Source organism: Erigeron canadensis, chromosome 7 (genome assembly GCF_010389155.1).
Source record: "Erigeron canadensis isolate Cc75 chromosome 7, C_canadensis_v1, whole genome shotgun sequence".
Classification (NCBI taxonomy): Eukaryota; Viridiplantae; Streptophyta; class Magnoliopsida; order Asterales; family Asteraceae; genus Erigeron; species Erigeron canadensis.
The window spans coordinates 10472363-10489244 of NC_057767.1; the positions used below are offsets into that span (position 1 = coordinate 10472363).

The 16882-nt window shown below is 34.2% G+C and overlaps 2 protein-coding genes across 2 annotated transcripts; one reads left to right on the forward strand and one right to left on the reverse strand.

Moving 5' to 3' along the window:
- The first annotated feature begins 8331 nt into the window (after positions 1-8331).
- LOC122608489 (phylloplanin-like) lies at positions 8332-9555 on the forward strand. Its single transcript, XM_043781594.1, has 2 exons — positions 8332-8512; positions 9164-9555. Exons 1-2 carry the CDS (start codon positions 8347-8349, stop codon positions 9448-9450), a joined length of 453 nt encoding a protein of 150 aa, XP_043637529.1. The 5' UTR covers positions 8332-8346; the 3' UTR covers positions 9451-9555.
- Positions 9556-10351: 796 nt separating this feature from the next.
- On the reverse strand, positions 10352-16676 carry LOC122608488 (beta-galactosidase 3-like). Its single transcript, XM_043781593.1, has 17 exons — positions 16518-16676; positions 16182-16277; positions 15852-15964; positions 15679-15745; positions 15486-15578; positions 14529-14672; positions 14231-14319; positions 14039-14144; positions 13862-13949; positions 13629-13747; positions 13389-13550; positions 12686-12864; positions 11994-12213; positions 11783-11893; positions 11375-11691; positions 10880-11216; positions 10352-10560 (listed from the first exon to the last, which is right to left on the reverse strand). The coding sequence occupies exons 1-17, from the start codon at positions 16671-16673 to the stop codon at positions 10438-10440; spliced, it is 2520 nt and encodes an 839-aa protein (XP_043637528.1). The 5' UTR covers positions 16674-16676; the 3' UTR covers positions 10352-10437.
- Positions 16677-16882: the final 206 nt, after the last annotated feature.

Genomic DNA, 16882 nt, shown 5'->3' on the forward strand with positions numbered 1-16882 from the left:
TCTAGTGATAAGCTTCTTTTAGCCTAGTACTAAAATTGTAAAGCAGAAAACAGTAATTAAAAACAAATACTTGTTTGGCATCTACGATCACATGCATGTGACAATTACTATCCTATTTACTGCTAGTCTGTTGGAAAACTTATTCACGGCTAAAATTCTCGATAGGTTCACTTTAATTATGCTGTTGTTAGACTCACACTACTCTTTAAACAAATTCTCCATAGATTTATTGTTTATTACCTAAGTTTGTGTTAATGATTCATACTTAACCATACTCGGATCTTAAGCCATGACCAGATAATAATTCCTCCCGATGACCATAATGCACATTTCCATGTCACTAGATCACGTCTGACATTGTTAAGCTTCATTTTCAACTTGTTCTAATTACTATGGTTCTGGAACCGTCCGTTAGAACTGAATCACCTTTTGCATCTTATTATAAATCGATTAGTGTTTTCCATCCTAGCATATTAGTACTAGTGTATGATCATAAACAACCGCCATCAGAATTAAACTAATATATTCAGATATAGAAACTATAATAATATGAAAAACTCATTAACCATGGATCTACGACAAACAGTAATCACAATCCAACAGATCTGGAAAATAAAATAAGATAATAAAAGTCTACATGATCACATCAACGCAAACAAGTATTCAACCTACTAGACTGATAATATTAAAGGTATAACAAAGTCTGAAAAGATGAAAGACATTGTTTACCAACTAGAAAGTAAAAAAGAGATATAGATGTAGGTCGAAGATGAAGATCAAGAGGTGTTAGAAGCTCCAAATTCTCCTAGAAATTTGCAATTTTTGACCTAGGGTTCATAGGTTTCGACTAGGGCTGCACTCTATGCCCTTTCTTAGGGTTTTAGAGTTTCTTGTTAAGTTGAGTCTGGACCTAGGCTGACCATCGGCGCTGGGAGTGTCTCCAGCGACGTTGGGTCTTCATCTGGTGAGGCCAACGGCGCTGGCAGCTTCTGCGTCTTTTCGATTATATTCGTTTGACTCCCGTTTTGCCTCCTTATGTCTTGTAACTTCATTGGCCTTTATGTTGAGTTGATAGATGTCATTCACCCTCGCTCGTAACTTCCGTGAACCTGCATTTATATCGAATCCATTAAGTACCAACACTTCATGGGTATTAACTCATTTAGACATTAAATATGGCCTAGTGATGGGGGAAATTATCAAAAAATGAACGCTCGGTCATCAAATACCGATTGCTTGAATAATTGTGTTTAATTTTCAACTTTACAAATTAGGGTGTTGTTAGATTTTCAAATTAAATTGGGGCTTTTGGTTTTGGATGATTTATGATGATGAATACGTGTTTTAATTGCTTATCCCTAGTTTCAATTTAGTTTAATTCTGATAATTTTGATTGAATTTCAACCTAAGGTTCTTACTTTTTCTTAACAATTTGGGGATTTTTGTTTGGGTATTTGAACGTGATGACTTATATGAATTTTGGAGGGAGATGTTTAGTTTAAGTGATAATTGTTTATAATATTCACTTGTTCTTGACCGAAGATGTTGATTGCAAGTTTTGGGGACCATATGCTTGAAAATATTATAAAAAGAAAACAGTAAACAAATTTGTTTTTCTAGAAATCAGAAAGTTGTGTCGAACCATACCTAGGTTGCACCGCAACTATTGGCTCTGAAAAATCAGAATTTTTAAGAGTTGCAGCGCAATTTTGGGTCTGACCAGATGTTTATGGTTGAAAGGGGTCTTCATCTTGTTCTACTTTTGTTTCCGGAATCCCGGCTAATTATGATTTTAGTGTGTGGGAGGAGGCTAGTTCTTATCAGCATCCTGAAACTGAAATTACTGAAGAGGCTAAAAGCATGGAGCAGGAGCCTCATCCTTGGGTCAGATTTCCCGGTTCTAGATGAGGTGAAAGGAATGCTAGCTAATTTTTAGGTGTTTGAGACATTAGGGATTGATAATGACATAGAGGTGTTCACTAATACTAAGTATAGAAACAAAGATGAGGAGATTAAGAATTTTGGGATGTGGAATCAAGCATTTGCAATGAGTGACCACATGGTACGTAAATGGTGTTTGGAGTTCTTTAGTACGATCAGAATTGATAACGGGTTAAAGATATCCGAGTTTAATACTCGAAAGATTATTCATTTTGGAGTTAGGGTACTTCTAGTCATTCTACGGTACCCGAGTTTCGATACTTTGTTGGATGGTTAATGAAGTTGATTTGCGCGACATAGATTATTATGATTATATGTGCAGTGGGGGGTTTTTGATGCTATGGAGACGCGTTATCTATCGGTAAGAGTGATGAGAGTTCATTTTGTGATAAAACCCCTATCGAAAGACCTCATTTTTATGTCTTAAATGAGTTAAAATTCTGGAACTATTACTACTTAATGGATTCTATATTTATGCAGGTTCACGGAAGATGCGAGTGAGGGTAAATGGCATCAAGTGACTCAAGATGAAGGCCTATGAAGTTACAAGACACAAAGAGGTGATTCGGGAGCCGAACGAAGCGATACGAGAAGCAGCAGGAGCTGACAGCACCGCTGGAGCCCAACTAGTGCCGCTAGGCGGCCCAGTTCAGCAAAACGACTTATCACCATATTTAAGCCGAAGCAGCCCTCAAAACCCTAAGAGATATCCGATTCAGCAGCCCTAGCCGCCCACATCAAACCCTAGGTCGACTTTGCAGATTCCAAGGAGATTTTGGAGCTTCTAACACCTTACGATCTTCATCCTCAACCTAGATCTACTCTTTTATTTTACTTTCAGTTGGTAAACAATGTCTTTCATCATTTCAGACTTTGTTATTCCCTTAATAATGGTAAGCTGGTAGCCTAAATACTTGTTTGGATCGATGTGATCATGTAGACGTTTATCTATTTTACTTTATTTGTTAGATCAGTCGGAGTGTGTTTTACTGTTTATCGTAGATCCATGTTTTACTACTTCTTTATATTATTATCGGTTCCATATCTGCATGTATTGATTTAATTTTGATGATCAATCTATAATCATACACTAGGATTAATACATAAGGATGGAAAACACTAGTCGATTTGTTACTAGATGTAAAAGGTGATTCACTTGTAATCGAGGGATCCAGAACCGTAGTAATTAGGATGAATAGAACATGATGTTTAACAATGTCAGACGCGATCCAGTGACTTGAAAACGAGCAATGTGGTCACCGGAGAGAATTATTATCTGGTCATGGCATAAGAGTCGGGTAACTTAAAGATGAAGTAGTAAGACAAACTTTAGGTTATTAATGCTTAAATAATGAATATAACGAGAATTTGTTTATAGAAAAGTGTGAGTCTAGGGATAGCACTAGTTACTTAGGCAAAGTGAATCTAACGAGAATCTGAGCCGTCATTAAGTTTCCAACAGTCTAGCAAGTAGGTAGAATGATATCTGGTCGTGTCATGAGATTTAAGATGCCAAACAAGTATTTTAATTTAATTACTGTTATTTGCTTTTTCAAACTATTTTCAGACTAAGCCGCTCGCTGAATAAGTGGTTGCGGCTTCTATTACTTTTCAGTATTTTAGCTAGTTTAATAGGAAATCGTGACAACAATACAACCGCTAGAATTACACATATTACTAGATTAGGTAAAGCAACGCGTACCTGCGAACGATCATGTACTTATCACTTAACTATATCGCATCTAATCGGGTCCCCTGTTGGTTAAGGTTTGTGTGTGTGTTTTGAGATATTTACTTGTACAACTTTTATAAATTTAAACACTAAAACAAATGCAACCATCAAAGAGTACTAAGGATTGGTGGATTGAGGTGTCGGGAGAGCATGATTTGAATTGTTCGAGGAGTAAGATTTGTAGTTGTAACATTCCTATTCTTAGAGTTATGCATAAGTTAATTTTTACCATTTTTTTCAGCGCACCAAGGCTAATGATAAATTGTACCCTACTCATGCTTGGTTATTGAGGCTATTTTAGGAGGGGGGCCCTAATGTTTATGATTGTGCCCCTTATGTATGGTCAAAACTTATGGCTTCTCGTGTTGATTAGAGTTTGGATTGTGGGCATTATGTTTCATGCATTATATTAGGCATTTAGGCTTGGATATGAATTGCCCGACTAATCAGGTTATTGTGAAAGTTCCTACTGGATGGTTACAGATGGATGAGCTTAAGCGATTCGGGTTAGTTGTGATGGTTGGTGATAATCCGGTTTTTGTTGGTAATTTGAGTGAGAAGGAGCGACCACTGCAAAAGATACGTAAGGAGGATGCGCGGCTTGAGCCTGTGTACACAGCCCCAAGTCCATCTACTTCATCTTCTTCTTTTGATTTTTCAGATTTTTCAAGCATTAAAGAGACACATGATATGATTTTAGATCATCAAAGGTTTATGGGGAGTCAGCTGAGGAGGCAAGAGTATACTCAGATATATTATCAACCATTCTGGGACGATTGGATGAGATAGGGACCGACTGGTGCACCACCCAAGGAGTCTCTTGAGATTCTGACTTATCAGCCTCCACCATTAGTGGATGAAACGCTAGAGATTTTGGATGAGGTTTAAAGCATATGACGTCGGATTTTGAAAGAAAATGATGCTTTCTTAAAACTGTGATGTCCACCTCCCGACCTGCTATACATCGATCTTTTATAAGGCAACATTTGTGTTTCTCCAACTTGTAGAGATCACGAAGGACAAGCAAAATGGCGTGTTATCAGACCAGGGTTATGTTTGGCAGAAAAGCTTCGAGCTAGGAATGGAGCTTGAGCCTAGGGCTAACAGCTGGGATTATGTTTGGCAGAAAAGCTTCGAGCTAGGAATGGAGCTTGAGCCTAGGGCTAACAGCTGGGATTTTTTCCATCTCTCTAGAAAAGCTTTAATTTTAATCACTTTTAAGGTATATTAAAAAGTTTTTGGGGTTGAGCTTTTTCTCTCACAATGTCATTCCAATTTCCAAACAAAGCTCATGTGTCAAGCCACAGGATTTGAGAGTTATTCCATTAACTTCCAAACCTATAATCATTTAATCAAACATTCCAAAACAGCATCAAACTGGTTTAAATTGGAGTTTAGACACACAATAGATTAATTTCTAAAATCCCACATAATATGATAGCTTAGTTAATTAGATGTAATATATACACTAGTGTGATCAATATCAAATGATTACGGACAACAGGTATATTAATATGTTTGGAAGGAAACTTGATTATTAATTATAGTGGGAGTTGCGTTTTGGAAAGCAGTTCTCACTTGCTTTTTTCATAGTATATCATATGTCAACTACTCCATGAGTGCCATTTATAGATTTGAATGTCGATATATATATATATGGTGCACTATCAGTTATACCATCTCTAGTGCACTATCAGTTAATTATACCATCTAGTGACTTCTGCTCTTAACTAAATATCCAACTTAACTAAATATCTATTGCCACAAGTAATATCTACTGATTTCTAATAGCTAGTTCTAAAAGTATATTACTCTTAATATATTTCAACACAATCAGATCCGCGAACATGTAAGAATTCTTTCTATAAAAAAACTTTACATTTCAATGGCATAATGCTTTTGAAAGAAAAGATGATTGAATTAAATAACAATAATTTAGTACAATATATAAATAATCTGTATGATAAACTAAACTCTTTACACTTTTCGACTTTTACCTCTTTGTGGCCGGAGGTTTTTATGGAAGCAGTCTCTCTACCTTTGGGTAGGACCGTAAGAGTAAGACTATCTACAACTCATTTCCACCATACCCCATCTAGGGATTAGGCCTTTGTTGTTGTTGTTATATAAATAATCTGTATGTTTATGACATAACCTATAGGTTGTTATTAGAAATAAACCTTACTTTCAACTTTCTTATTTTAAAATTTAAAGTTTAATTAATTTGAAGCTTTCAAAAGCTTTTTACAAATCTTTTTTTAAAAAAAACTTTTCATACATTTACATTTAAAAAAATAAATAAATTCAGAACTTAACCTTGTGGATGTCTTGATTTGAAGTTCTATATATTTTTCAGTTCCAATTTAGATATTTCACATCCATATAAATGTTTATATTGGAAGTGTTTTATAAAACTAGATGCATTAACTTTTCCAGGAATAAGGATTGGCATGAGAATCAAGCACATTGTAAAACGAGCCGGATTAGTAAAAAAAAAAACACACGTACAAACGGCCCATTAAGTAACCCATGATGCACTAATGAAATATATCATGCATCGTATGTTTCCAAATATTGAAGCTCACGATTCACACGTATGTGTAGTATGTATTTTTTTAAAAACACAAGAGATAAATAACTAACATCTTTAACGTGGATACAACCATGCTGGTTCTACTCCTGGCAATGCTATAAATGGTTAACTTGAAGTTGCTGCTATGGGGTAGACGTACGTACTTGATAGTGTATCTTAAAAAACAAGCTAAATCTACCAACATGTCATCTAGATTCAGTAATCTCTACTGATGAAAAGTAACTCCCAATGTCGTTTTTTATAGGTTTTGGGTCCTAATATATATCATTTTTTACGATGTATGGGGAGGTTGAAATGTAAACAGCTTTATCCCTACCCGAAGGTAGAAGTAACATTCAGCCTTGCTGGGCATGAGGATCGAACTCATAACCTCTATCTACAAAAACAAAGTCTCCAACCACATATCTGAGCCACTTAAGTTTTAATCTCTACTAATAAAAGAGTAAAATATAATATATGGTAAGGTTCATTTGAGAATTATCCATATATGAACATAGATACTTATATGTATAACTTGATAGTTCATATGTGAACGAATATGTTCACATATATCATTCATATATGAACATCAAATTATAATATAGAAGTTCTCATGGTTTTTCAAATTCAAATAGTTTTCACTTGAACTTTTTCCATATAATATAACCCAAAACATATGACTCATATGTTCTAAGTAATGTTATGTGGTTTTACAAATAAAATATCATAAATTTAATTGAAAGAAAATCATTTTCACTTGTAATATATATAGAATTAATAGCAACTCCCACAAATGTATAGCATGCGTTATACAAACTATTAGTCTATAATTATAATTATATACTCGTAATATATATTAGTATTTATAACAAATATATTGAAATATTCAAAGTCATATTAAAAGAAAAACATTAAAACATATAACAATAATACAAAGAAATATAAGAACAACAAGAATAAGAAGATTTTTGCAAAACATAGAAGAAAACAAATACTTATATTAATACAAAAATTGAAATTCTGATGACGGTGATGTAGTATAGTATTTTGCTTTAAATCTTACATGTACGTAAAACGTAAAAATGATTAAATTTGCTAAATACTACTAAAAATTGTTATATATAACGAAAATAGGAAAATAATTAAAAATAAAGGTTTAAATGAAAGGGAAAAATTCATAAAAAGGTAACCTATTTATATGAATTTCTTATTAAAGGTAACCTATTTTGTTTTCGTCTATTTAAAGGATCCTATTTTCAAAAAATTCCTAATAAAGGGTATCTCGTTAGTTTTTGACAGACGAAACTCGTTAAATGCCACGTCATCGATGTCACATCTTCATTTTTGCTGACGTGGCACTTGACTTTGATGTGACACTTGACTTGACTTGACTTTGACCGGTCAAAGTCAAGTGCCACGTCAGCAAAACCGAGGACGTGGCATCGATGATGTGACACTTAACGAGTTTCGTCTGTCAAAAACTAACGAGATACCCTTTATTAGGAATTTTTTGAACATAAGATCCTTTAAATAGACGAAAACAAAATAGGTTACCTTTAATAAGAAATTCGTGTAAATAGGTTACCTTTTTATGAATTTAACTCTAAATGTAATATTGTATACATATTAAAGTTATTGATAAAAACATGATAACCCAAAAGATTAGTATTAGAAAATTAAAACCCTTTTAGGCAAAAGTAATTAGAAGATATAACTTTATGAGGTAAAAATGAAAATAAGGTCAAAAATCAAAGGTAGTGTACGTAGTTCGTATACATAAAGCTAGTTATACTATAATGGGGTAAAAGTTTAAAGATATAAAGTTTGGAAGTAAAAATGAAAATTGACAAATTTAAAAAGTTATTGTACTTTAAAAATAAAAATTCGTACTAAAATTGGTTCTTAGTATATGCATAATTACAGTATTATTAATGTATTATTTTTTACAGTAATTTCAATTGCATAGGTTAAACAGATTTATATTCAATTAGCCTTCAACAGCTAGCAATATTAATGTTTCTTGAAACATGCCTATAAATAAGCAACTTACAACTATAGTTCATATCAAGTTATAAAAACTCAAGCTCTTTCACATTGATAAATGGCAATGAAATCTTTCATCTTGATCACCCTTTTGGTAGTTGTTTTGGTGGCACCACAAGCCAAAGCACAATCCATTGTCAGAATCAATGGAACTATATTTTGCTCTCTGAATGGTGCTAGCTCTATTGTCAATAATGTCAAAATTCCAACTCTTCCTTTCCCAAGTAAGTATATAATTTCAATGTTTTTTAACATGCTCAACCAAGTAATTAACTTAACTAATCCTAACATGTTTAAACGAACATCTTTGATCTATCCAGCAAACTGTTTTTTTTTTTTTTTTGTTATATACTATTCAAATGATTCATACGTTTTTTTTTTAACGGCAAATATTCTAATTCCTACTCCTATTTAACTATTACACCAATTTTAACTCCAATTGCGGGACTCGAACCCCACTTCTCCACATAAAAGGCAGAGCCTTTACCACCCCACCATTTGTGGTGGTGGTAAATGATTTATACGTACCCTAGCTTGCATCCATTAAAACCTTTAAAGATACGATACTAATTAGGATTTATCATAATATTTTTTTGGTAATCATGAGTGTCCTACTCAATTTGCGAGCAGACTAATCTTAAAAGCTGACTCAATTTGAAGAATTATCATAAAAATTGTACAAGTATGTAGTACGTTGTTTTAATCATGGTAAATCTGGTATTGATATGAAAATACTTATGACTTAAAGTCAATTATATTTTATGTGCATTGCCAACAAATTAAATCATCAAGTTATACATGGAGTTGATGAAATTAATCACAACCTTTTTGTTTATTTGTTATATCTAATATCTTCCTTGTTGGGTGATTAACAGATGCTATAGTCCAATTAACGATAGCCGGGACTCCAATATTACCGACAGTGACAACAAATTTACAAGGACAATTCGTTTTAACTGTAGTTCAATCTCTGCTGACGTCGACTCTAACTAACATTCTATCACTGGCTAACGTCATTGTTACTACACCACTCTCGGCTTGCAATTCAACCCTACCTGCAAACATCTTCCTACAATCGGTCTCGCCGTTACAATTGTTGGCCAACGTTACTGTCGGCGGTATTCATTTGGGTGTGGGAGCATTCCTGCCTGTTCAACTATAAGGATCATTATAGTCACAATATAATTATGGAGTATGTATCAAAATAATTAGTATATGTATTTCGTATGAATAAAGGAAGAGATTGCTCTTATATATGCTCTCCAGATCTCCCTATTTCGAGTTTATTTTGTTATGATCGTTTAATTTCTAAAATATATATTAATTATTTATGTTGTCGAAATTTCTAATGATTGTTGTCGAATGAAATTCAAGTTAAAACCGTATCGTATTACATGTTATGGACAATTAATGGAGTATATTTGGAGGAAACTTGATTACTAATTATAGTGGAAGTTGTGTGTTTAAGAAATACATCATATCATATTACTAAGTGAGTGCTATTTTTTAGATTTGAATATCGGTGGAGCACTATAAATATCACTTTTACACATTGTCTACTGATCGACTTATATCTAAGTAGATGTTGTAAACTGTATAGTAAAACATGTACATTTGTTATAGATGACTAATAATTGCTCCCATTAATTAATAGTTCTATATATCTCCTTCTTTGGTGATACTTCTAGCCCATAAGAATACAATACATCCAAGTAGTGTCATCCACCAATCCAACTTGTTATTTAGTAACAATCTATTGCCATTTTTCGAAAAGTTTTAACAAATTCACAGTAACTTAATTCAATTCATGGACTGGTTAAAGATTTCGTTACTTTCCGTGTTCACAAATACATGGTTGCGTTCGTGCCCAAGACCGGTCTCATTTGATTACATTTTTGATGTTTTTTTTCATAGCATTTGGTACCAAAAAATCTATATAGTATATGTGATATATCATGTACACATATCACTCTAGTATACATTAAACTACTTTATTTATGGTGTTTATAACTTAATGTGTTGAACTGAAAACGAAATCCTAACAAGGTGATTCGATCTAGTAAATTCACCTTCCTCGCGCTCATGATCTGACAGCAGTTTCCTTTACTAATATCTAGCTTTGTTCGGCCTGGTTATGTCACCTTAATTTCTAGTTTGGTTTGTTAGAACAAACAGCTTCTATTGATAACCTCTTCAAGACGTTAGGACATGGATCCGTTGCAAAATAATCATTTGAAACCAGCACCTCGCAAGCCTCTTGCCCAACACATGTCTGTATAAAAGTAAGAGTGTAAGAGAATGTAACATAAAGGGGTCAAACAGGTTGGCTACAAAAGGACTTGTAACCCATTCAACCCGTTTGACTCTATAATAAGTTAGCTAGAAATTATTCTCTTTTGAACAGCAAATTTGGGCTCAGCAACATTGCCTCTTCATATACCCTACTCCGATTCTAAGGGAAACCCATTCCGGGAACACCAACTTAACTAGAATTAATGGGTCAAATTTACACCTCTAAAAATGTATTGAAGTTGTTGAGAGTGCCATCCTGGTATCAATCATACAAAGATTGTTACAAAGCAAAAATGTACCTCTTCTATTCGCTCGAGAGAGTTTAACGCATGACAAGTGCCTTGTTGAAAACTTCCACAAACTCCAAAAGGAGTCCCAAAGCTTGCAAAATTTATTGCAGATATGGACTGACCAAGCCCACAGCGCAGGCGAAGCTTAGTGTCATGAAGCATAGTAGATTCACCAGAGCTCTCGGTTTGCCAATTGTCAATGACCGGATGGTGTTCAAATGTAGAAGCACAAACATGGGCCTGTACTCTTTTCACTAATGATATCCTTGATATATTCCCTCCAACTTCTTCCAATAGCACCAATAGATTTCGGGTGGGCTTTAACCATGATCGAGGAACATGATACCTAGTAAAGAACAAAAAGTTACATTTTAAAGTTTTTATGTAACCAATTTGATATATTTTATAAACATTGAATGGATTCAGTTTTAGGTAAATGGGGCAAAAAAGCTACAGGTAAAAAATTGCACTTCCGGGTGCATTGTAAGGAGTATATTATTTTACCATCGTTGCGTTGGTTTACCACAACCCCGTCGGCAATTTCCTGGTCTGAAAGCTCCGGGATACCTGCAAACACTGCATGTTCCATTGGCACGCACTGTCCAATATCTTCCTATGCTTTGTCCATTGATCCATACCTGACCCCTAACCATGCTCTTCATATCCAAAGCCAGTGGCTCGTTACCTTCAGGTGCATCAAAATAAGCCTTGTACCACTTCAATGGTTGTTTAACATGGTCAAGTAAAGCAACTTGACTCCACTCGACTGTTGATATGCCATTTGGTGAATTTAGGTTCTTGGTTTCCCCATTTAACCCGACCTATTTTAAGTATGTACGTCAATTGATGGTTTAGTAGCAGACTAGCAGTATATATATGCAAAGGTTTCTAATTTTTAATTAATGACTTTACCTTATATGACCATGTTAACCTCGATAAGTCAAATGGTCCATGATCAAGTCCATTGAGAGAAACGGGCCCTAGGATTCCTGTATCTCTTAATTCGAAGTGTGTTCCAACATTCTTCAATCAACAACAACATGGATGAATTAGCAAGAAAACATCAAATTGAACGCACACTTTTGACTATTGAAATATTTATTTTATACCAGAAACAACTTACTGGTAGTCCGGCAGCCAGACTAAGCAACGCAATCTTGTTTGTTCCACCTCGGAGATTAACTCGTTTCCTAAATGTAAATCTAGTGTCCTTCCGTGACCCATAGGCTGACCCTGAATGCCTTCCGTTCACAAAAACATGAACTCCATGGCCTTTAGAGTTAACCGTGAGAGTTGGATTTTTCCCCCCATGAAGGAATGTCTCTAGTGGACTAATTTCGATGCTGGTGTACGAAAAAATTTAGCTCAAAAGTTAGACAGGATAAGGTATATTTAGAGGATCAAAATGGGTGGGTCGGTTAATGAGCCAAAAATACGTAACTGTAGTATGAAAAGTCAAAATGGCTGGGTTGAGCCGGAACACTTTATTTCTAATTTGTTCAATTTTGTTTGCTAACTGATTGATGTGTTAGGAAAACTTGATTAAAGATTTGTTTCCAATATAATGTGTTTTCTTTTATTAGAACTGTTTAGATCGCTGCATGCAATAAATTACAACTTGGATTATTTTTGACCCATATGATCCCTGTGAATCATTTTATTATATTTAGGTATTTTTTTTAATTCATGTTTGACCATTAGAAATAAAATACAACCCAGAGTTAAGACTGACCAATTCAAAGTGAATGGTTCGATATTACCACCTCTTAAAATATACTGATACACGAAAACATGATTTTAAACTCATTGGCATACCTAGTAGAGTACCATAAGTAGTCACTTGCATCTCTAGTGACACTTATCTGCTCCAAAAGTCCAACTGAAGTCAACAATGGTCCGTTTTCTGATGTAGAAAGATCTTCATGATAACTCTCCCATGACTGTAAGATAGAACCCGTTGGCAGCATTTGCATTCGTGATGTTTGAGTCACAACCTTAAAAAGTACAATGTAATCAAACTGAGTTTACATTTAAATATACATTTGTCTATCTTTTCGTCTTAGCAATTAACAGACCAATTTTTGTTACAAACTAGTCCCTTATTTCAATACGTTTTGCTTGTTCTATGTAGAGACGGAGCCAGGAAATATCACAAGTGGGGTCATAATAAAAACCGTTTAATGCTTTGTTTATTACTCATACTGTTAAAATTGTATAGATTAACTGAAACAGAGATGATAAGACTAAAAATGTAAAAATTCTGTCTCTTTATTTTAACCTATAAATCTGGTATTTGGGTTTCATATTCTTACTTTTTTTTTTTTAACTATATACGGTGTTAGTACTTAGTAGAGGCCCAAAAGAGTAATGCGTCTTTTTTTTTTCATCACACTCAATGGGGTCTTACCAAAATTTGAGTGCTTTAGTACAAAAATTCTATAATGAGTGGGGCCGTTTGACCCCAGCAAATGAAGGGTGGCTCCGTCTCTGGTTCTATGACAACTTTCTAGTAATGTACCTTTGCTGTATTAAACACGACATTTTTGCAGTCAGGTAGGATACTGATGGACCAAGGTGGCAACTTATAATGCCGATTGTTAAACACAACTCTTACAGCAGAAGCCGTTTCAAAATTTGAAAGGAATGCAGCACAATTTCCATTTCCTTCGTATGTGTATGCCTGAATGTTCACAAATTATATGATTAAAAACGGTTCTCATAAGCCAGAACCAACATACGATTGGGTATGAAAACTAACATTTTGTTTCTTTCCTAAAGAAACATATTTAGCATCCGATGAGAAAAAAGCTGGTTCACATAGCTTAATAGCCCTATGAAGCTCTGTCAAATGACCATACTTCGGTTCTCTGATCAAGCCTGGAAATTGTTCAAAGTCGACATTAGTTATCTCTGTGAACTTATGCAATTTCAAGTGAAATCACTCTCTATCTTAAATAAACATAACTTTTACATAGGACTTAGTTGTCTCACCGTATTCATCTATAGGGGCATCATAGTCATAGCTTGTAGTGATAAAAGGTCCTCCACTTGTGCGACCAAAGTTGGTTCCACCATGGTACTGTTGTCACAAACTCAAAATGTAAATTCCGCATGACACACTAGTTTAAACTTTAAATCAATGAATTTCCTGATTAAAAGTTCACTAACCATGTAATAATTAAAAAATGAGCCACCTTTCTGCACAAAACGGGCCACAGCAAAAGCTAAATCAGGAACTGGCCGCTGCTCAATTGGTGCACCGAAGTCCGTAAACCTTAATATGACCAAGAAAATGTAGATTGCATATTATAAGTACAAACCATCTATGAAGAAGACTGTTGACGGATAATAACAATTTACCAGCCACTCCATGCTTCGGTCCACATTGTCGGTTTATTAGGCTTGTTTGGAGTAAAAGTGTCACAGTAGAAGCCATTGCATGTGTTTATCTGTTGTCAATACATAGTCAGTTGTACATTAAAAACAAATGAAGTTTATGACACATTTAGTTATGAATCGGGATCAGCTTATGTGTCATTTGTGATGTTTTAACATGTAAATAATTATAAAGAGCTAAAAGATTTATGTCAACTCAAGTTTTTTAATACACAAAACCTCCTAAGTTGTTCTATAAATTTTTAATACTGAGAAAACTGACCACAGGGTCAGGCGCATCATCTTCTTTGCACATCGACCATGGGACTCCAGTGTTCAACTCAACTGCCATCTTTGCTGCCCAATTTATATATGCTTTTCCTGATGGTCCAAGTGACCTACGTTGTGCACCATACTCGTTTTCAATCTGTTTGAAACAAACAGATAAATATTATGATGGAAGAGGCTGACTTACCTTTAAGGTCAAATGACTGACACTTTGACTTTCAAGATGAAGAAACATTATCTTACATTTCTGTTTCAACAAGTTTATACATTGAAGTGCTTGTTTGGTTGGACGATATGAAATAATAAAGGAATGCAATGAATAATGTGAGGAAATTAACATTGGTATTGAATAAGTCACTACATTCTGATATGAATATTTTCTATCCATACAAGTCTTATTGAAGTCTTAACTCTAAAGGATGGTATCACACCTAAAACTATGTCATTTTAATTTATTGTTTAAAATTATTAATCTACAAACCTTAGAAAGTTTTAAATGATTTTAATATCAGTTTTGATTCCTGCAATAGCAAGCATCACAAAGATCAATGTACTTACCAGTTTTTCCTCCAAATATTAGGTCCACTTGGCCAAGAAAGTCAAAATTCTAAAAACTTATTCTATTTCTTGATTGTGTGGGATATTAAGTGGTATGTTTATGGGGTCTATCAGTCATAACGGTTGTGAGTTCAAGTCTCATTAGGAACAGCTATGTGGGATTTGTCTTTCTAAGAAACACGGTTTTTGACAAAAATAAAAGAGGAATACAGGACATTTATGAGAAAGAACATTATAATGCACGTCGATCTTTCTCAATGTGTATGTTTACATTTTGCCTTCATTTTAAAGCATTTGGTACTCTATCCCATTTCGTACCAACATGGTTAATTGTTATTGTTATAATGAATATAAATACAAAGATTAATTGAAAGAGCTGGTATAAAAACAGAACCTGCGAGAGAATGATCGGGCCTCCTTGTGATTCAAATAGTTTTTCAGCCTTCATCATCTCAACTATCTTCTGTGTGAATCCTTGCATAGCTACCTAGTGTAGTAAACATCAAATCAGACACTTAACCAAATTCCTATTTGTTATTCAACTCTCCGCCATCCATATGTAAAACCAAAAAAATAATAACGAATACCTTAAATGGTTCATTGTCTGTTCTAAAGCTGATACCAGGAACATACTTTAACCATACAGGAAATCCCCTATATCCAAAATAAACAAAGTATAATCAATCATCAACACTTAAAAAGCCAAGTTAAAAACAAAAAGGTGGCAGCAAAAGCAAAAAAGAAACAAAATTAAAAGTACCCAAAATTCCATTCAGCACAAACATAAGGTCCAATCCTTAGATTTACATAAAGTCCATTTCTTGCCACTGTCTTTATAAACCTCACTAGATCATATCTTCCACTAAAATCATACTGCAAAATAACCAAAAATCAAAAACAAATTACTCTAAAAGGTTAGGGTAGGGTGTTCAATGTAGAAAGCTATCAATGTGGGATTAGCCCACTCGGTAGAGGCTCACGCCTCTTGGGGAGAAGTACAGCGTTCAATTCCTGACATAGGCGTATAAATGGTGCAACATTTAGCCGTTTAAAAAAAGGAAGAATGGTTGTATATTTTTAGGAAACTTACTATACCGGGAGAAGGCTCGTGAACATTCCAAAACACATAAGTATCAATTACATCTAATCCACCATTTTTAGCTTTAACTATAAGATCATCCCACATCTGCATCAAACCACATCAATATCACAAAATCAAAAACTAGAAATAAAAATTAGCAAGCATGGTCGTCCCATAAATTGAGTAGCTCTATATATAAGCACAAAGCAAACACACACACTATATTTAAGCATACATAATGCCCATTTATAGAAACATGTCTAATATAACATAAATTTGCAAATGGCTAAATGTCTAATATATATCATGATGTTAATTAAACAAAAGAGGCATTAGGATACTTACTTCAGGGGTACTTCTTGGATAATGAATAGAGCCAGAAATGAGGATTCTTCTTTGGCCATTGATGATTAAAGATTTATGATCATAAGTCACTATACAATAAATACTTTTAAGTTGTATAAAGACTATTAAGAAAGTCAAAAGCTTAATGACCACCATTGTTGTGGAAGCTTTAGCTTTTTGTTAATAATGGTGGTCTATTGAAGTTGAGAGTGGTGCAAGTGACATAAAAGGTTACAAGTGTTGAAGGGTTATTTAAATGCATGATATATATAAAAATATATGTGTAATGTGATTGTTGTTGGAGTATTATTTAGTGAATCCAAGGTGGAGTTGCTGAAATCTTACACTTAGACACTCTGTGTTTT